This window comes from Lasioglossum baleicum, chromosome 7, assembly GCF_051020765.1.
Source record: "Lasioglossum baleicum chromosome 7, iyLasBale1, whole genome shotgun sequence".
In the NCBI taxonomy this organism is placed as follows: Eukaryota; Metazoa; Arthropoda; class Insecta; order Hymenoptera; family Halictidae; genus Lasioglossum; species Lasioglossum baleicum.
The window spans coordinates 12,509,473-12,529,888 of record NC_134935.1 but is presented as its reverse complement, the minus strand read 5'-3'; the positions used below and the strand labels follow the sequence as shown (position 1 = coordinate 12,529,888).

The 20,416-nt window shown below is 42.8% G+C and overlaps 6 protein-coding genes across 8 annotated transcripts in view; 2 read left to right on the top strand and 4 right to left on the bottom strand.

The window, feature by feature from the left end:
- Nucleotides 1-4,308, top strand: part of LOC143211002 (fasciclin-3) — a 56,342-nt gene extending 52,034 nt beyond the window's left edge. For both annotated transcript variants that reach the window (XM_076428384.1, XM_076428385.1), the window contains exons 4-6: nt 1,901-2,034; nt 3,094-3,328; nt 3,763-4,308. In XM_076428384.1, coding sequence (XP_076284499.1) covers nt 1,901-2,034; nt 3,094-3,328; nt 3,763-3,839 — 446 coding nt within the window. In that variant the 3' untranslated portion in view covers nt 3,840-4,308. The remainder of the gene's footprint in view (nt 1-1,900; nt 2,035-3,093; nt 3,329-3,762) is intronic.
- Nucleotides 4,309-4,539: 231 nt separating this feature from the next.
- LOC143211005 (prefoldin subunit 5-like) lies at nt 4,540-6,385 on the bottom strand. Its single transcript, XM_076428388.1, has 2 exons — nt 5,275-6,385; nt 4,540-5,186 (listed from the first exon to the last, which is right to left on the bottom strand). Exons 1-2 carry the CDS (start codon nt 5,480-5,482, stop codon nt 4,906-4,908), a joined length of 489 nt encoding a protein of 162 aa, XP_076284503.1. The 5' UTR covers nt 5,483-6,385; the 3' UTR covers nt 4,540-4,905.
- Atg6 (Beclin-1-like Atg6) lies at nt 6,255-8,321 on the top strand. Of its 2 annotated transcripts, none has more exons than XM_076428382.1 (5): nt 6,255-6,544; nt 6,829-6,986; nt 7,046-7,458; nt 7,528-8,016; nt 8,096-8,321. In XM_076428382.1, the coding sequence occupies exons 1-5, from the start codon at nt 6,433-6,435 to the stop codon at nt 8,211-8,213; spliced, it is 1,290 nt and encodes a 429-aa protein (XP_076284497.1). In that variant the 5' UTR covers nt 6,255-6,432; the 3' UTR covers nt 8,214-8,321. The 2 variants fall into 2 exon arrangements, with proteins under 2 accessions (XP_076284497.1, XP_076284498.1); XM_076428383.1 differs by having other exon boundaries at nt 6,255-6,548.
- On the bottom strand, nt 8,311-9,396 carry LOC143211004 (uridine diphosphate glucose pyrophosphatase NUDT14). Its single transcript, XM_076428387.1, has 3 exons — nt 8,891-9,396; nt 8,731-8,804; nt 8,311-8,545 (listed from the first exon to the last, which is right to left on the bottom strand). The coding sequence occupies exons 1-3, from the start codon at nt 9,331-9,333 to the stop codon at nt 8,388-8,390; spliced, it is 675 nt and encodes a 224-aa protein (XP_076284502.1). The 5' UTR covers nt 9,334-9,396; the 3' UTR covers nt 8,311-8,387.
- Nucleotides 9,397-9,531: 135 nt separating this feature from the next.
- LOC143211000 (uncharacterized) lies at nt 9,532-13,714 on the bottom strand. The gene is made up of 2 exons (XM_076428381.1): nt 10,456-13,714; nt 9,532-10,014 (listed from the first exon to the last, which is right to left on the bottom strand). The coding sequence occupies exon 1, from the start codon at nt 13,522-13,524 to the stop codon at nt 10,492-10,494; it is 3,033 nt and encodes a 1,010-aa protein (XP_076284496.1). The 5' UTR covers nt 13,525-13,714; the 3' UTR covers nt 9,532-10,014; nt 10,456-10,491.
- Nucleotides 13,715-13,753: 39 nt separating this feature from the next.
- On the bottom strand, nt 13,754-15,094 carry LOC143211003 (uncharacterized). Its single transcript, XM_076428386.1, has one exon. It carries the CDS (start codon nt 14,517-14,519, stop codon nt 13,764-13,766), a length of 756 nt encoding a protein of 251 aa, XP_076284501.1. The 5' UTR covers nt 14,520-15,094; the 3' UTR covers nt 13,754-13,763.
- Between the last annotated feature and the right edge of the window lie 5,322 nt (nt 15,095-20,416).

Sequence of the window (20,416 nt, the reverse complement as noted above, 5' to 3'; positions counted from 1 at the left end):
CACGGTAAAAAGCGCACGCGAGAACTGTTTGCCTGAATTGTTGTTTTCGTGAATTTCGTGTTATCGAATTCAAAACTGTTACTGTCGGACAACTCTCATAGTCACGCGAAAAAAACCCGCCGCTGGAAGTATCGGGGAGCGATGTTTTTATTGGTATTTATGCGAGTATGTGTGTACGTATGTGTGGAAATTAAAGTAAACTAATTTTACGTTTCGAGTGGATTTTCGAACGCAATAACCCGCATTTCGTGATCCGACTGGAAGAGAAGATATATTTCATATTAAAACGGTGGACTACGAAAACACCAAGGGAAATCACTGGAGGCAAATGAAGAGCACGAAATATGGCATCAAGATAGCCTGGGTATAATACAATTGTTTGATGGAAATATTAAAGGGAGTGGGGAATGGAGACAAAACTTGTCTGTAACTTTGTTCATCCCATTATCTAATAGTTGTAAATTTATTAAATCACAAATATAATTGTTGTACACTTTACAGTGGGTGGTCAGATGGTTACATCCACTTCCATAAATTCGTGACTTTACACTATCCAATGAATATGAATTACGTGACAAGCCATCTATACTGAATTCTTATTATTTTCTTTTATTAATCTTTGCAAATATTTTCAGAGATGTTCTGAACTATTGTTTAAAATACAATGACAACAATAAACGAATTAGTGGCACCGGATGTTATGTCAAAAGTATTGAATAAAATTCTTTTATATGAGGTTCCGTTTTCATGAAGAACGAGTTTAAAAGTTCATAAGATACACTTGCTACTGACGGCTGACGTGTCTGTTCATGGCTTACCGTTTCTACTTCATCTATACACCGAAGCAGACGTGCTGCGCGAACTTTGAAACTAGATTTTCCTCTAAACAAATTTTATGTTACCTTGTATCTTACAAGTTGTACCACAAATTCTGAAACATTTTGTATACTTAGTACCTAATATAATAATATGTTTGGTAAAAATCTCAAATGAAAAGATTTTAATTCCAGAACTCATTTATTCATAAAATTGAACAATTATTCACACCACACTTAAATTGTTAGGAATTTATTAAACACAAACTAATTTGGTAATGTAAAAATTGTTTTAAATAATTTTTAATTACCGCTTCGGAGTCGCTATTCGAGTGCAAAGGGTTAAAAATCAACAATATGCTTAATTTTTTGTGAATCAGATTAATAAAATGGAGAAATAATTATGAGAAAAGGTGGAGACCATTGAAGATGTATACAAATCTTGTTTTATGGCCGACCCATAAAGAACAGCGACGTTTCTACATCCAAATCCCACTGTTCCGCGTAGAATCACATAAAATTCAAGAATGGTCTGAACAAAACCTCATCCCTCTAGTTACGTAATTTAAGGTGTGCGCATATTGCCAGAAATAGAGGTCAGCATGCAAATTTGATGAGGGCTGCGCCGTCGACAGACCTCCTCATAAGTGGGCATTGTGCGACTTTTCTTTAGACTGCATATTATAACAGGCGGTTAAATAATGTAAGTTTCGAACAGAATAATTCGAATACCTCGACCACCTTACTAAAGTTGTTGAATATTGTCGAATTATTAAGAATGTCTTAATCGTAACATACACCATCATGAATAAACTGAAAGAAAGCGCAAGAGAGAACGTATCAGTCAATTAATAATGAACAGAAACTTTGTTCATCAATTGGAAAACGCCTTCAATTTAAAATAAAATAATATTAATTTCAATTAATATTGACAAACATTTACAAAGTTTGTGCCACGAACGCAGAAAGATTTACATTTGAGCTTCGAGGTTTTCATCGACTATGCTAATTCATATGGTCGTATTGTACTATGTCTCTAAATAAAAGGGGAGGTTATTACGTGATAAATGTTCACTAAATTTTAGGTCTTCCTGAGGGCGAGCCCCAAATTAGAGTCGAGAAACAGCGTTACGCTGTCGGTGACACTGTTCGTGGAAACTGTACTGTTCCTTCGGGAAACCCACCAGCAAATGTGACGTGGACTGTCAATGGAGTGCCGGTAGGTTGATGGATGCATAAACTTTCGGAGAATGTGGGTCTGCTGGTATCGATTAGCTGTCGTTATTATAACGATCAATATTTTAGTTACTCGCCCGTATTATAATGCTTATCGAATTCTTCTGAATTGAAAATTTCGAGCGTTAAACTTTGCAACAACGTAAACTTTTGCATAGATGAATTATGTAAAAGGGACTCATAAAATCACGAGAATAATTCCTACGGCTATGTCTACTATCCTTCTTATAGCTGTGCATTAGAGTTCTAAAATGTTGTAATCTTTATTATACGCAACAATGATCTGCTAGGTACGGTGAAATTCTTTTCGAAGGACACGTTAGAGAATTGAAATTGCTGATTTGTTTCTAACAGAAGTATTATCAACTCCAATAGAAGATATGGTGTAAAGATTGTAATGCGCATTATAATGTGGGACCAACTTGATGGCCGGGCCTGGCCATTATGCACAGCAGTTAGGAGAAGCATTACGGAAAGCATTAAGATACTTCTGTAAGTGGTGGATTATTCGTGGTGGAGAATCTCTGTCCCGACCACGATCACCGGACTTGATCACTGAAATGCTTTCTATGAAAATGCATTCTATAAAAAGGAGAATCCGTTGATGCCCGTTGCAAAGATTAGCGAGTTGCGAGAACAAAAACCGAAGGCAAATGTGGTCATTTGAACGGAAAAATTTAAAATGAACATTTTTCATTATTTCAACACAGAAACAATGCAAAAACGTTATGAAAATAATTCTGCTAACCAGGTGGCTTCTATGTTTCAATACAAACATAAACATTTTCGTTTGAATGACATTATTGAACTTGGTATTCGCTGTGTAAATAAGTAAATAAATGGTTACATCAAAAATAAGATTAAATTTATTTGTCTGTTCTATTCTTGAATTAAAAAGTTTCAAAAGTAAACAATTGAATCTGCAACAAAAAATCGATTGTATGGCGTTAACGAAAAACGAGAATAAATAATAACCTCTTTCTTTCTCAGTTGATATGCTATAGATATGTTAGTCGTTGGTGAAAGAGACTGTTTGTTGCAGGTGAATGCCAGTTTCATGATAAATGTGACGGACAAACTTGGTGACAATCAGCAACTAATGACTATCGCAGGACTGGACTTCGAGATCATACCAGATAGTTTTGGTAATGGCAGATTACACGTGATTTGTCACGCCAACGTCTTTCATTTGTATAAAAAAGAAGCTTTTGTCCATTTAATGGAGGAACGCCCACGTTTGGCATCTGTCTTAGGAACACGAGAATCTTCCCATATTGGTACGTTCTATAAATCTCTCAAATGAAACGTTCGGTAAACAATTCCCTTGATTGGTTGCATCATATAATTAAATAAAAAAACGGGCTACTAATATATCCTGCTTTACAATAATAGCGAGATTCAATTTACTCAGATTTAGTACACTATACGTATGTTTGAATAAAGTTCTTTTTAAAAATTTCTCACGAAAACAATTTTACAATTTCAACAATTGTTAAGAAAAATCTGAGACGAGTAATTTTAACACTAATAACTATAAACTACGTAAATGTATGTAGTCCACGAATAAGATGGGAATGTTTCATTAACCTGTAATAATTGCTAATAATTTTCTGTTGCAAGGGCAATTTAATACAAAAAATACTGACATTGTATAACACCTAATTGCTATAATATATGAACTATACTGACGTTCATCTATTTTCTGTTGCAGGTAGCGCAGCGAAACACATTGAAGGATGGTTCTATTTTAATGTTGCAGTTACGTTGTTACTGTGCAACCTGAGATAACATCGATGACCTGAGAATTCCGAGTTTTGTGGATGTGACTGTACCGGAGGCGGGGAATTGTTTGTAAAATTTTGAAATTAAGTCCGATGAAGGGAAAAGAAGCAGGAAAAAGGATCTTTCGTTAACATAAATATCGACCGTATGTTATTCGTGTAAATAGGATAAAAATTTAGCGAATTATCTACGTGTAATTGCGGCCCACACGCAATCTCGTCGCAGCGAGATGAATTTATAATCTGATTAATATGTCATAATATTACATATTAGATTGAAGATACATCGCAGCAGGTATTCGCGAAATTATTTGAACGATATTACAACCGTGTTTTCTATCCTCCGAAAATGATTTTGATACCTCTTCTGTAACATTATATAGCTACCGAAATGTATCTTACAACATTTCTAGGTGAAAGCTGTTATTATTTGAGAATGAGATTTTGAGTAAAAAAAATAAATAACTCACCTTCGTTACTCTTGTCTGTTCATTTACTCGACCAGCCTCTCCTATCCGAATAAATAACTCCAATTATTTTATTATATAACACTTTTAAATACATGATTCATAAGTTTCACATTTTTTTAACAATGTACGTGTCAACACTAAAAAGCCAGACGCTATCATGCTCATTGTTACTATTAATCTTAAAATTAAAGCAAAAATTGTTAAACGTCACTCTACAAATTAATAGAAATATCAGAACCAAAAATTAACATTAGTCTTTCGTAGTCTCTTTTTCAGAGCACTATTCAATTTTTCAAAAAACACTCGTCACATTAAATGACAAAAATGCAAAAAATTAATTACGTTTTGCCATATAGTATTGCAAACAGACTTTTTAATCGGATTTTTTCGTCTGTAGAATAAAACAAAATCCCATTGTAGTTTATTAATATTTATTTTTCTCTACAGAATTTATTTTCACCTCAATGTACAAATAATATTGAACATTTTCAATACTACACGAACTAAAGTCTACTACAGTTTAAATACAAAACGATAATATTTCATGACAACGGTGAATCAACAAAAATCACAGTATTTAAACGCTTTATAAAAATTGTTATATTATGCCTTGCGTGCGATTCGTTTATAGCCTTGATTTTGGAGCTTCATTTCGAGGATATCTACAGCCTGATCCCTAATGTTACATTTATCAAGACCCAATTGTTCTACTTTGTCCATTTGTTCTGTAATATAATCAACTTTTCTATTAAAATATTCTTTTGCCTCCCCAATATCCTTTTTGGTAAAATATCCAGTCCCAATGTCAATTAATACACTATCTACGTCTTTTAATCTCCCAGGAACGTACATTGACCCAGTCAGGGGCACAAGAATTTCATTTTCTGTGAATAGAATCGTTTAAACAATTCAATATCATTTTTATATTTTTATATTACTATACAAAACATACGAGAAGGAACGGTATCTTACCTTTCATAGTAGGAATTTTTTCGAGGCATGATTCTGATTCCTGAAACTCACTTTGAGCAGTTTTTAAATTTTGCAATGAATCCTGAAAGACATCAAGTTCGTGATCCAGTTGCTGTTTCAACGCCGTCAGTTGTTGCAGATCTAAGGTCGTCAAATCAAGTTTTTGCAAGTGTTTCAAGTCTGTCATCAATAAGTCCGTCATTTTCATTAAAAATTTCAACGCAAATGTTTCTACACTGTGCCGCAGATGATGACTACGATGTTATGTCACTGACGAGACATAGGAATAGAACTAACATTCTATTTATTTTCGTAGCTCGATTTTGCGAGACTCAAGAGCTCCATATACGTGACACTCACAGCGTTACACTATATCAAATGACATTACGATTTAATTTTGCATGATACAATTCCAGCATGCATTTTTCAATCATAAATAGATATTATACATCCGGCACGAATTATTCGTTCCGCTATTTCTATAAGGAACAATGTAAATTCCAGCAAGAAATAACTGCTCCGAAAAATCTGAATTTAGCACCACTCGACGTAGTGGCAACACGCTCAAACTTGTAGACAATATTACCGACAGCACCGACGAGATACTATTAAAGACTGCCAGCCCCTGTGTTATTCCGCGGGACCAGTAAGTGGGCGCGGGGATAACGTGAAAGTTACAGTGATCTGATATACCACATCGCTAAAAGTTCTAAATAGTGCCAAAATAGTGCCAAAACATCGTCTGAAAAATGGCAGAGAATGTAACATTTAATAATAATCGATATGGTTTCGTGATAATTCGCATTTTCACCGATACATCGCGACGAGAATCTCCTTAGTGGTCTTCTTTACCGACAAAATGCTGTCGTTGGCCTTCTGTTTCTCTGGATGGAGCCAAAATATATCCTAGAGGGCGTAAGAAATACCGAAAAATTCGAGTCCCGCCAACTCCCATAAGGCTGGCAGTCTTTTTAACAGTATCTCGTCGGTGGCCCAAGTACAAGTACAAGTACTGCTGGTTGCTTACGCCTTCTTGCGGGAGATAATGGAAACAAAATCAGCTGGTCTAGTCTTCCAAGCGTCAAATGCGTATTTATAAATAGCGTGGTGTACGAGTGCATCCCGAGTTGAGTTACTTTTCAGTAACGAAACGTCAAAATGGTAGATATGAAAAGTAATGTGAGCTTCGCGTGCCAGCGTTGTCTACAGCCGCTACGGCTAGGCCCAAGTTTCTATCATCTTGGAGAGCACACACTAGCAGAACTATCACGTAGGTAATTTCTATTTCGTACTATATGATTTTGTAAGCATTCTTATGTTTTCTATGGCTTTCTCCATGATCTGCACAAACATTGTCAACTTTTTTCACGTTCCACGTAAACCGATTAATGCACTAAATCATTCTGTCATTCTTGTTTTTATACTTTCTACTGCATCACATTTTCACTATTATTCGATTGTACCTCTAACAGGATATTACTTACTGAATTGATAATCAAAATTAATAAGTAATAATATCATTAATAAAGATACAATGTTTACTTTTTTTAATAGTTCCAATACAACAAATGGTAGGCGAATTAGAGCCTCAAAGTGGAAGTATGGAATGTCTTGTCCCCCCGTTTAGATTAACAGAGTCTGCAAACGGAACTAATGGATTCATGCTAGTTGGTGATTCTGGGGAAACGGAGAGTCTTAGTCATCATTTAAAGGTACCTAAAGTTCCTTTAATCTGCTTGACGAATAATAATGTAATATTTATTCTTGCAAGGTGCGGGCAACGTTGTTTGATATTCTTAGTAGTAGTAGCTCCGCCGATCACCCACTTTGCGATGAATGCACCGATAGTCTCCTACTATTAATGGATCAACAATTAAGAATGACAGAAGGGGAATGGTCAGACTACAATGAATATTTAAAGAAATTAGAAATAGAACAACAGCAACAGGGGCACGAGGATATTGAAATGGAAACACTTACGAAAGAGCTTCAAGACGTTAAGTCTGAGGAAGAGAGAATGATCAATGAATTGGAGGCACTGAAGAAAGAGGAAATGGCAACGAGGAATGCAATAGCTCAGCAAGAAACGGAAAAGGAAAGATTGCAAAGCGAAGAAGAAAGGTATTATAGGGAATATTCTAAACACAAAAGAGATCTCATGTTAGCTGAAGATGAATGTCACAGGTAATTATGACAAGATATGTACATTTATCACCTTTTTTCATAGTTTATTAACATTACTAATTTGTTTAGTTTGGAGTGCCAACTAGCCTATGCAACATCTCAACTAGAGAGACTAAAAAGAACAAATGTATTCAATGCTACATTTCATATTTGGCACTCGGGACATTTTGGAACTATAAATTCCTTTCGTTTAGGCAGATTACCAAGTGCTCCAGTTGACTGGAGCGAAATAAATGCGGCATGGGGGCAGACAACGTTGTTATTAACTGCTCTCGCGCGAAAAATGAATCTCACGTTCAAACGTTTTCGTTTAGTGCCATTCGGTAATCATAGTTACATAGAAACATTAGACCAACACAGAGCACTACCTTTATATGGCAGCGGAGGATTTAAATTTTTGTGGGATACAAAATTTGATGCAGCAATGGTAGCTTTTCTAGACTGCTTGCAACAATTTAAGGAACAAGTAGAGAAAGGTGATAGTGGATTCTGTCTCCCATACAGAATGGATCGTGGAAAAATAGAGGACTCTGCCACAGGCAACTCTTATTCCATCAAGTACTATTATTTTTATACAAAATACAAATGCTTTTAGTTAGAAGTATTTTTAATATCTATCCCATATATTTTGTTTCAGAATACAATTTAATTCAGAGGAACAATGGACCAAAGCTCTAAAATTTCTTTTGACAAATTTGAAATGGGGTCTCGCTTGGGTTAGTTCACAGTTCACAAAAGATGAGACTGAACATTAGACTTAATATCTGTGTATCTTGTGTTCACCCAGTCTCAATCATACATCTCTTTCACATTCACTTCTGTACATACATGCTCTTTATAAATAAACTCAGGTAAATGATAAACCTTTTATTTGGTATTTAATCATTGGTACTTATTTCAAACAATGTTTAAAGGGATTAGAATGTGGGTTAAGAGCAGTGTTCAGGTTTGTTAAGGAGAAACCAGGTGACACCGTACAGAAAACACGGAGGGCTTTGTACTTCCTCAGAATTGATGTATTCTTTTACTTCGGGAATACTCATTTCCATTATTTCGATTAGTTCACCTTCAGAAGCAGCACCCCCTCCTTCAATTTGACAAATTGTATCAAAGGATGAGAAACTTGGGGATTCTCTTTTTATATATTTTATTGAACACTATAAACTTACTCTATGTGCCATTACCATTATAATTACCATTATAATGTATATAAAATAATTTAAAAATAAAGTTATATCTATCTACTTAAATTACATTTGCATTTAAACTTACCAGGATGAGTGCGCATCTCGTCTGTTACTTCCACGTAAAAAAGTGTATTCTTGTGGACGGAAGTAGAGGTGTACCTGTAACAAATTTTAGTATATGAAACCCAAAACATGCAATTATACTGTGTTGTTTACAAAAGCATAATTCTTTAGCAAGGACATACCCATAAGTTTTAATAAGTTTAAGGGCCTCTGCGGATGCTTCGTATCCACATTCTTCCTTGAGTTCATCTCTTGCAATCTCAACTAGTGACTTATCCTTGTCCACGATACCGGCGCATAGTTCCAAGGTCAGGCCCAATTTAAGTGGATATTTCTCAAGATCAACTGGTCCATGCCCTTCCGGAAGGATCGTGTAGAAATACGCAGGGCGGAATTGTCTAACGAACACGAGTTTCTTCCTGCTCGTGTTGAAAATCAGTATACTTACGCCGTCGTGCACCCTCACCACATCCCAGACCCTCTGTTCGTCATTTTGCTCGTAATAAATTCGAACGGGCCTGATCCACGGTGAATCAGACGGACAATCTGCCACTCTCATATCTCGTACGTTGAGCATTTTCTTTCGCACAATCTCATTTTGCTTTTCTTGTGCCGTGACATCCATTTCTTCTTTCTTATCTGATTCGACGAGAGGCGAAACTCGCAGTTCTTGCGAATCAATTTCCTACGCGCATGCTCCAAATCAAATCATCAATTGTGATTCTCAAATATAAATTATCAATGGAAATATCTAATAACGTAATATTTGCACGCGACTGTATCTCTAATATCAAAATAAAACAGATTATACAACTTTTTTGTATATTGTATTTCGCAAACAGATATAATTTTCTACAGAATTGATTTAAACATAGGCGCGTTTTATAACGTTTTCGATTGGTCACATAGAGTCTATACTTCTTTTCTTCAATGAAACATAGAACATTATGGAAATGATCACCGACAATGATTTCGTCGACAATGTTTATTTACATTGCGTTGGCATATGAAAAAATATCGGTGATTTAACGGTAACTAGATGGTAATACTGTTTGTACGGAGAGGGAATAAGTTGTATCCAAGGTCCTTTAAGTTGGAGACACGAAAATTAACAGTTTCAATAAAACATTTTTCTCTGACTTGGTACTGCTTAACTGTAGTCGGTAATACGTCGACGACTATGCGCAACGATCACCTGCAGATGCCGCACTCGATACTAAATCGAACTCGCAGTCCGAATACACAACATAGATTTTGGTTTGGATGTCGAAGGACTTGCACAGTGGATCCTCGGTACGTTGAATTTCTATAATTTTAAAACATTTATATTTATTTTAGTACGTTACACTGTGTTTAAGGATGCATGAATTACCTACGAAGTATTTGCGGAACTCTATAATGTAAGCCTTTACACGATTTTCGAATATTTTGATACTTTGCTCTAATTATTTGAAGTTAATGTTAGCGTAAACGGCTTTTCACAACAGCGATTGACACCGAGTTTTTGTATAATTGTGTTAAGTGCGTGTATCCTCAATTTCAGACGCTTGATTTTACTTGTATTAAGATCTTGCGAAATCAATTGGATAAGAAGACGAAAACTATAGTTTTTATAAGAAAGGTGGACATACAAAAGAATTGTACGAAAAAAATTGCGACGAAAACAAGTCCCGATCATCGGGTACCCGACATTTTCGGGTTCTCGGACACTTCTAGTGGTACTGCGTTTTTCATCTCTCTCGATTACCTTATTAGAAGCCCTCCTCACGTTCAATCAGACTGTTCAAGCTTTTCCTTTTCCTTTCGGTGGTTCCTTCTTTGCAGGCTCTTGCTTCGCTTTCTTATCTCGTCTGCTTCTTTTCTCCGACTTCTTCGCGCTTTCCGCCTTGATCTCGTCCAGGATCTCCTGTTGACGGACCTGTGTCTCGACGTGAATCACGTCGGGCTTCTTGCGGCTCCTGGTGACCGCCGCGGGAGGAGAGAATTCGATTTCCATGTCGGACGCGGTGGAGCTGGACGCAACCGAGGCGTCGTCTTTGTTCTTCACAATCTTAAATTGCAGCGGCTTCATGGGCTCGGACACGTGCGCCTCGTCCGGTGGCTCTTGCCTAATGGGGTACATCGTCACGTAATAAGTGCCATCTTTTCTGTGAATGTGAAGAGTCGGTGGGTCTTTGGTCTCTTCCTCGTCCTCCAGCGCCGACTGTGCTCCCTTCATAGCTGCAGAGGCTCTTCCAGTGGCCCTCCTCGGGGATCTCTGCCGGGCACTCGTCGCCGATTTACCACGACTTCGATCCAACATTCCCGGTCTTCCTGCTCGTCCCGCGCCTCCTTTACTGCGTTCTGTTCCCGGTCTTCCTCTTCCAGCCATTGGTCTTCCGCGATCGCCGCTCGCCTTTCCTCCGCGACTAACTTTTCCACGATCGGCCGATCTCGTGGTAGTCACGGACATCGATTCCTCCGGGGTGTAGGACTCCTCCTTCGCCTCTTGAAGCATCGCGTACAAGGCCCGGCCTATAGCACCTGGTCTCCAACCGATACGCGGCTTTAGATTTCCCGGCGTGGATAAGGTGTTCCACAGCCAGCCCATATTAGCCGGCACCCTCATGCGAATGTCTATGCAGTCACGGTGCCCGTAATTGATACCTGGATAGTAATCGCCAACAAAATAGACGTACCGCATTATTTTTTTGCTGGGTCTCACCGGCGTAGCTGTTTCGTATCCAAAATCTCCTCCAGCGCCTCCTTTTTCACGCACCGTGGCTCTGCCACGTCCTTTACCGCCTCCCCCACCTTTTCCTCCTCCTACACCTTTTCCACCTCCTACACCTTTTCCACCTCCTACACTTTTTCCTCCTCCTCCACCTCCTCGACGTTTCTTCGCGTTCGGCAGTTTCCGACCCATTTTCGCCTTCGACGACGTAACAATCATGCTCTGCGCACCTTCAGTGGCATCGACCATCATTTTTCGCCGGGATTTGCACATAGGCTCACCGCAAGGGCCAGTCTGCAGATCCATTATTCCGATGGTCGACAGGTCGCCGTCTCTATCACGGGATTTGTCCTTGTCGTCGCCCTTCTTCTCGTCCCTTTTCTTCTTTCCGAGGGCTACCGGTGCGACCTCCGGTAGAACGGGTATAGCTTCTCGTACGATTCCTAATCGGGGTGGCACCATAACGGCTCCTAATGGGGCGGGAGGCGTGTAATGCACTGGTGCACGATCATCCATGAGCGCCGGTCTGTTACACGGTGCCGAGCAAGATGATTGCGGCAACGTATGCTGCGATGTAGTTTGTTCTTTCCTCTTGAATTTCGGCGTTGGCTCTTTCGATATGTAGTCTTTATCGACGTCTCTGCCAAAGTAAGGACTCTCCGATGGATCCATTAGACCGAGTCCCGCCAGGCCTGGCACTTTGCCAATAGAATTGACGAACTCCTGAGTTTCCTTGAAAGCCCGAATCAGACAGTCGATCCCTAGACACGGTTGTTTCGAGCATTTTGCAACGCCCGTGTGCCACATTTGCGTGTCCTTGCCGGCACAAACGCAGGCGGCTCTCGGGCCTGTCGACGTTAGGCGAGGCTTGCAGGCATCGAACGCAGATGGCATGTTCTGCTGCTTGGACCGCGACGTTCTGACCGGCACCGTGCCACCGGAACATCCGCAGCTCGACATGTCGGTCTCTCCTCCGCCTTCCAAACGAGTCATCCCTGCGTTCTTCTCCTCATACCAGTTGTATTCGGTGTCGTAGTCGGGCCATCTGTACTCGGCCGGACCTAGATAAATTTGCTCAATATCTCCGCCTCCTCTGAGCCTCGAGGAAACGCAGTCCTGCCTGCCTTCTATCGGGGTTAGGTAATTATTGATGCAATAAGTATTGGACAAAGAATCATCGACGGGTTTCGGCTGATGCGTAAGCAACAGTTCGGGATTCCTCAGCTTCATGCAGCAAGGACGCGTGCAGCCGGAACGACATTCCATCGGATGCGTCGATCGATCAGTCGGCTGACAGCAGCAAGTAGGCTCATCTGGGTACGTTGTGTACACTAATTCTCGGAACTTAGGATCGTTCAGCTTCTCGGCGGTGGTCAGCTCCATAAAACTGGGATCGTCCATCGAAATACGCGGCGGAGAGTCCGGACGCCTCAACGACGGCTCGACGGTGTCCTTTTTGTCCTCGGTCGGAGCGAGATAGGGACATAGAAATTTTTGAATCGGCGAATCTTCTAGCATAAAAGTTTTCCCGTTCAGTAAGAAATGCTTCACGATAGAACTCCCGAAACAGGATAACCTCAGAACAACGCACACGGTACCGGATACTTGCCCTCCTGGATCGATCAAATCGAAGTCGCTCTTTGCTACACAGGGTGTCGATAATCCGTCAGTTTCTTTTCGGACGGTCGACACGTAGGTGCACATGCACGAAGGTAATGCAACCTTCACTGTACCCACGAGATCTCTGTTTCCTTTTTGTTCAGAGGATTCATTGTGGTACACTTCCAGCTGCAGCGGAGCAAATCTTATGGCTCTGATCAGGCTGCTCGGTGACTTGGCGAAAAGGCACGATTTGCCAGATTTAAAAACGTTCGAATTTTCGGACAGTTCACGATTCTCCGTACGACCATCGCGTAGATTTTTAAGGGTACTTAGCTCGTATTTCGGTAGATCGGAGAACTTTACGAAAATAGTTAAATTCTGAACGTTCACGTCGGTTCGTTCCGGATTGAAGTTCACTTTGTCGATGAACACCTCGAGCATGTACAACTGCTCGTCGTTCGGAGCCGATGTCCTTTTTTTCGATCTCGCTGCTCTGGACATTCTTGACGTTACACAGGAATTTGGAGAAGAATCGTGAACCCGCGAATATTTGCGGAAATATCACTGGCTATAACACGTCATTAATTTTGTGGTCGATTTACGGCCAATAAAAATTAACCTATCCGCGCCGACACATCGAGTCGATTAATTTTCTGTGAAATGTATCGCGTACAGTCACCATGGCAACGTTCGGGGACAAGTTAAGACGGATATTATAACGGATGTCCAAATGTTACGTTTCACTTTTTACCTTTCTTCTTACCCTTCTTTTTTTCTTTACCTTTTTTCCCTTTTTTCCCCTTTTTAGCGTTAGGATCAATTCCTTTCAGCTCGTTCAACGTAGTTCTGTCTGGGAACTGTGAGACGTCTTTATCGAGTCCTTCCGGATGATAACTCGGCGGTACCAGTCTTCTCACGCAAAATTCTCGTTCTTTGTCCTGATTCTTGAACGCGAAGAACTGCGGATGAAGTTCGTAGTGGGTCATGAAAGATCGGCCAAAGCAGAGTAACTTCAGCTCCATCTCCAGCGTTCCCGACTCGTTGTCGCCGGGGTCGATCAAGTTGTACTTGCCCTTGACCACGAACGGCTTCGGCAGATTCTCCGGATCGTTCTGACTCATGGCGACTTGATCGCAAAGACAACCGGGCAAGGTTATCTCCGTCTCCGCTGTCGGATAAGTGTCTCCGACCCGGAAAACGCCGACCTTGATCATAGTCGACTGTAGTTCCCGAACCAGCTCCTTCGGCTGCATGACGAACATGCAGCTCCTCCCTATCATGAAACGCCGAGTGCAACCTTCGTCCTCGGTCGGCGGTGGTTTGTACGAGTAGAAATCGTACCGAGTGATTTCGAACACCGGGAACTTGAGGAATTTGATCTTTATCGCTATAGGGAATTCACCGATGTCCTTTATCTTCTCTTTTGTCAGCGTGAGCGTGTCCACTAGCATCTCGACCATGTAGATTCGCTCGTCGTGACCACCGAAGCAGGACATCTTGCCGATCGACGAGTTTGAGGATTATCGGCGCGGAATAGATGACCGAGAAACGCGATGGCGTTGCTGGTGATTTCCGGTACGAAGAATTTCGACGAGTTTCTGTGAAGAAATGATCAACGGAGGGAAATTGACAGGTATCGCGTGACGATCGAACTGCGAGCAACCTGAATTCACACGTGGACAGTTTTGATTTCAATTAGGGGGTGTCGTGTTTGTATAATTTTTTCCGTCGCCATTCGTTTTCACCATCGAGCTTATGTTTTCTTCGAATATTCTTGGCCGTAAGTTCCGAGGCATTTAAGTTGCCGAGATGATGGCCCTCACCCGCAACACCTCGTTTCCGTATCTATAGATATCCCGTCATCAATACACGGATAAAAATCATCGACGTTCAGTCACGTATATCCCATCCACCATGCGCCACTCCACGGCGTTTCTGATTCTATTGCTAGTTATTACTTAGCTCCCATGGTGCCGTATACTTAATCCTACGGCGCGAAACAGGCTGCTAGAACCGTTACGAAAATTCGAAGGAAAGCCATTCCCGTCCCAGCATTTTCGAGGACCTATTCACTATTGGTATTCACGAATTTTCATTGAAAAGGATGCAAGGTAATCTATTGTTTCTTTAGAAGGTTAGGCTAATCGCTTCCGTAGCCGAAAGGAAGCTCATTGTTCGTACACTTTGAATGAGTTATCTCGACCAATGGATATATTCTTGTAGGTATTGAAACCTAACCAGAATTTTAAAAATATATAGACTTAAATATATAATATGTAGATGATCCACAGAAGTTGTTTATGTATTTCTTAATGCACACGACTCAAAAAAATCCAATTTTCCATGCACGTAAAATTCATCAAGGAACCCTGAAACCATTCAACAGAAATTATTACAGTACAAATTCAATTAATGGATTTCACAGACCCAGCTCGTGCACTTGAAGCTTGAGATTGGTTGTTAGATTGCAGAAGTTCATGAAAAATGAATGCAATAATCGTCTCTTCGTTAAGGACGAGGTCACACCAGCGTTCAATAGTCATAAATCAATTAATCGTTATCCTTGAAGGTTGTTTTAATATCGTAACATCGTCGAAGAAATGTCCGGCCTGTCGTTGTAAGCTTCCATTTAAATGGATCTAAATGGGTCGGAGCTTAAATTGCAACACTGTATCCTCGAAAAGCCTAGGGCCGGTGAGCCCTGGCTAATTCCTTTCTCCGTGGTGGCACGAACGGTCCGTGCGATCTTCGATGCGATACCGAATAAAGTCCATCCTCTTATCCGCGGTGGGATAGCCAATCGATTATAAGACCCATTGAAAAGCCGATTCATTCTCCACGCCTATGACAGGCGAGCGAGCGAGCAAGTGAGCGAGAACGCAGAAGAAGTTCAGCCCGTTCGCCCGGGCTGAAGGGGAGCGATGTCGAAATAAAACGTGAAAAGGCGGCCTTGGAGCGATTCGTCCCATTCCGTAGACGCGGTTTCGGTGGCCACCGAAAGCGACCGCCGGGGCACCGACTGGGCCCCGTCGGGCACCCGAACACCGAGGGCCCCAAGTATGCGCTAATTGGTACGGGCGCGCGCACGCACACACGCCCGACAATTCTACATAAAAGAAGAAGAGATAGCGCGCGCGGTGCGGTGGTTTGTGAAGCGGTAAAAGGGAAAGAGGAAGGAGATACCGTGAACGGCGTTTGGCCCCTGGCTCGTAGGACGCTTGGAAGCCGACCGGGCAGAAGTGAAATTCCGGACCGGGCGACACGGCGGCTCGTTAAAATGCTTCTGGGGGTTTCGGGCGCGGGACGGTCCAGGTAATTGGCGATTAGCGATTAAAACGAATGGACGTCTCTTTCCCTCGCCGGGCCTTCTATCGTTCTCTCTTTTATACCCTTTCTTCGTGGCCCCTTCGTCCCGCCGCGCGAGGACAAAGTAACGTTCGGTAGAGGACACTTTTATCGGCTGGGCCCTAGAGAGATCCCTGCCACCCTCCTTTTTCCTCCCTGACCGCGGTCTATCTCGCTCCCTCGATTGGCCGATTTAATCTTCTCCGACCAGTAACGATGACACCCGACCAGGACCCATTTTCAAGCATCTTCCCCGCGCGGCCGGGCCCCGGGAATGGCGTTTTTAATCGTGCGACTTGAAGCAGCAATGATCACTTTCCGGACGAGATTGGGAGCCGTTTCTTTCTTTCTTGGCCGGTCGCCTGGGAATCCGAGCGCCTCCGGGGCCACACGAACGGTCACTGGCATCCGTATCACCGGAAATAAATACCGAACCCAGCGGACACTAATTCGATCGTATTTAGCTCCCCTCGTCGGGTACCTGCTTAACCGGGGACATGCTCGTTAAATGTTCTCTTAATTACTGTTTACAACCGCGATTATTAATTTCAGTATTTCGGTTGTCTGGAGCGACGATAACATTTTTACGACTTTGCCGACCGTCGTCGTCGTTGTCGCGACGCGGGCTGCGGACAACTGGTTTCGTCGGCTCTGAACGGTGTACCGACTGTTTCAATTAAAAATAACAGCTTAACCGTCCCCGTTTGAACGTCACGCGACGGCAAATTACTTTTTTAATTGAAATCGACCCGTGAATCGGAAACACTTTCTCGGAAGTCGAGAACTGTAGCTACACGAATCGCTGGTAATTAATTGCGGTTCGTTTTACGAGTGGTTGCTTGTCATCGTGTCAGGTGCATGAATCATGAGTGACTGTTTATCGATAACGGTAACTTTATTACTTCCTTAATTGGATGGCTTACAAATATGCAGGTCGATATGAAATTAGCTTCGAGGCGGCGAAGCTGTAATCTGTAACAGAATGGTATTTACGATGACAGCTAGGATAGCTTGAAAGCAACCAAGTTTTCACCGCACACCCCTACATACAACATCATTTTTGTCAAATAAAAAGCATTATACTCGACTCCACAACTCGGAATCCTTCGTAATAAATCCTGAAATCAACAGATATAAAATGTGAATGAAAAGAGGACTCAATAGAGAAATCACAGGAGGGCGATGTCCTGCTTACGATAACCCCGCGTCAGATTACAGGAAAAGAATAGAACGCACAGGTCGTTTACACAAGCGCCGAGAATTTCTTTGTTCGCGAAAGAGGAAGGGTATCGGCGATCAGAATTATACAGCGAGACCGCGGACTCAAATTAAATGGCCGCTTAGAGGCTCGGAGGATCGACCATTGTGATTTGCGATTTTTACCACGGTAGCGGAGCCAGAGGCGGTGAGGTTAATTTGCCTTTCCGCCGATAACCGTTATTTCGGTATTGCTCGAAAGCGGTTACCCTTGCCCCGAGGCTCGTGGTATCGAGGATTAGTCATCAGGCTAATCCGAGGCGAGCGTTGCGCGTGCGTTCCGTTCCGTGCCGAGCTCCTCAACGTTATATGTACATCTTTCACAGGATGTATCGTTCGTCCACTAGAAGATGCTACGAAAAAACTTGTAAGCACCAAGATGAAATAGTGGGGGAAATGACATGGACGCGCAATAGATCTTGACCCAAATATACGTCGTGCGATCGGTTCCCTTTGCTCGGGGACGCGTGGCCGTTAAACGGCGTTCCGGTGGAAACGACGATCGTGCTCGAAAACGGTCCCACGACATTATTTCCTGCACCTCCTTGCTACCAGTTGTTCTGCCGCGCTCGGTTCTACGTACTTGTTACAGTGCACCGCCGCGGAATACTGTTTTGGTTCATCGGCAATTTGAATAATTCTCTCCTAAGGAACGGTTTCTCATCTCGAATTCGCCTAACGTCCGACGTTTTTGTTGCGCCGGGGCCCCGCTCGCTTGCTATTTACCGCGGAATGCGAGTGCTCCTGCTGCATGCTAGTTTGCAAATGCTCCATTCCCACGGGGAAAAGTCCAGCAGAAGCGCTCCTCGTTCTCCACCTGACCGTGTTCCGTTTTCGTTTTCCAGGTAGCCGTCCATTCATAATCTTCCACAATATGTTACGCAGATCCCTCTGTCCCCAGGGGAAATTTCTGCTCGATGTAGCTGCATTTTGAGCAGACTTGCAGTAGAACTTGCAGCACAACTGCTCCCAGCAAACCGTCATTGCAACCTGCGTAGACGATTTGTCGTCTCCCGCAAAGAGATAGAGGCAGAGTTGGTTCGTTATCGACAACCTATTGTTGTTCATCAATACGTTCTGTTTATTACCGATTATTTAGTGAGAGCTTTCCGCGTTTAAGAAAGAAAATAAATTTCTATTTCACTCCAATCTGTTGCAATTCAGGCATAAAATATTTATTTGGCATAAATATTCGCTCCCTAGTTATCATTAGTTTATACCGAAGGCTGGAATTCGCCAAGTTTTCGCTCGAAGTCGGAATGCAAAGGGACTAATCTTGATCCCGAGCGGACCGGAGCGGCATTTTTCGCGAAGGATGGCAAGAAAACTCGGAAAACAAGTAATCTGCACGCGAGATCGTCGGCGAATCGGGATCGTGGTTAGGCTTTCGTCGATTTCACGGGCCTACCGGGGTGCCGGGTTACCGGGGAGTCGGGATCACGAGAGCGGAGCGGCGCCCCTCTCGGATTTTCGATGATCTAGATCCGAGTAGCACCAGGAAGCCGGGACCGAAGGCAAAATTACCGGTGCCAGTGGAAGGAGGCTTCGTTCGCTCGGCTGAAGAGGTCGGAGGTCGATAGCGGTACCTTCTTCAACGGAGGAAGGCCTCATCCTCCCCGTCCTACCACCTACGGTAGTGTGCGCTGCACGCTTCAGTACGAACGTTCGGTGAGGTACATGGCCGCGCGCGCACATACACACGCTCCTCTTGGACTTGTTCATAGACCAAGGGGGAGAGAAAGAGAAAGAGAGAAAAATGGAGAGAGAGAGAGAGAGAGAGAGAGAAAGAGAGAAGCGGTCGTGCCGCGGGAGGCGAGTGTTCGTGCAACGAATACCACAAGGATGGCCGGCAGCGGACCAACTGCTCTCGAAGAACGACCCGAAGGAAGAGGTGAAAGAGGGGACCAAGGAAGAAGGAGGAGAAGAAGGTAGAACAAGGAAGAACCAGCCAGGAGGATATTAGAAGGCACTCTCCCGCGGCGCTAGACGAAATTTGTCAAACAACCGGCTGATCCCAATTTGTTCTGGTGCGTGTCTTTACCAGCGGGGAGAAGCAGCCGTAGGTGGTTCTCGGGATGGTTTTCGGGTTTGGGTCCCGGTCGGGGCGATGAGTGGATGGATGCTGCGCTCGGTATCCTAGCTACCAGCCGACCGTATTAGGTTATTAAAAGCTAGAAGATTGATGCTCGCCTCGTTTCCTTTTAACCCGTCGATGCGTCTCACCTCGTGGCACCGAGGGCCTAGGTTCCGCTCTCGCGCCACCGCGCCGCGCTGGCGAACGCTCGAGAGAATTATTGACACCGCGCGGCACGTATACCTTCTTATCGTAATTGTTTAATGGTGCTTCAAGTGGCGGCGATTGAGCGGGGCGCACGGATCGCGATTATCTGGCGAAAACCGTGGGCCGGGGGACCGAACGAACGTTGACGTTCCTTCAATTTGCATCGTTCGCGAGTAATCGCGTTCCCAGAACTAATTTAACGGGCCGGCGCGACGTATCGGACAGGACACGCTCCGTTGATCCTTCGTTAGATAACGTTGCAGATGATTATCGGGCTCTACCCCGGCGATTTCTGGCTCGGATACCGTAAGCAGGCAAGTTAATTCCCTTCAGTTGCCCGGCGCAAATAAGCTGTTTATTATTTACCGATTGACACTTGCTCGACAGGGGAACACCGAGAACTGATTTCCAGTGGAACTATAACAAGTCATTGTGTGGTAATGGTTGATGGATACGTCTAAAACGTTTCATACTCCGTTTTCTTCAAGAACGCGGGATACGACGCGATCT

Coding starts and splice junctions, on each gene's coding strand:
- LOC143211005 (XM_076428388.1), bottom strand. CDS start 5,482: ATGAAAATGACGGACTTATTGATGACAGACTTGAAACACTTGCAAAAA. Junction 5,187..5,274: donor AAAAATTCCTACTATGAAAG/GTAAGATACCGT, acceptor TTCTATTCACAG/AAAATGAAATTCTTGTGCCC.
- Atg6 (XM_076428382.1), top strand. CDS start 6,433: ATGGTAGATATGAAAAGTAATGTGAGCTTCGCGTGCCAGCGTTGTCTA. Junction 6,545..6,828: donor CACACTAGCAGAACTATCAC/GTAGGTAATTTC, acceptor TTTTTTTAATAG/TTCCAATACAACAAATGGTA. Junction 7,459..7,527: donor GCTGAAGATGAATGTCACAG/GTAATTATGACA, acceptor TAATTTGTTTAG/TTTGGAGTGCCAACTAGCCT.
- LOC143211004 (XM_076428387.1), bottom strand. CDS start 9,333: ATGGATGTCACGGCACAAGAAAAGCAAAATGAGATTGTGCGAAAGAAA. Junction 8,805..8,890: donor AAACTTATTAAAACTTATGG/GTATGTCCTTGC, acceptor AATTTGTTACAG/GTACACCTCTACTTCCGTCC. Junction 8,546..8,730: donor CGAGATGCGCACTCATCCTG/GTAAGTTTAAAT, acceptor GTCAAATTGAAG/GAGGGGGTGCTGCTTCTGAA.
- LOC143211000 (XM_076428381.1), bottom strand. CDS start 13,524: ATGTCCAGAGCAGCGAGATCGAAAAAAAGGACATCGGCTCCGAACGAC.
- LOC143211003 (XM_076428386.1), bottom strand. CDS start 14,519: ATGTCCTGCTTCGGTGGTCACGACGAGCGAATCTACATGGTCGAGATG.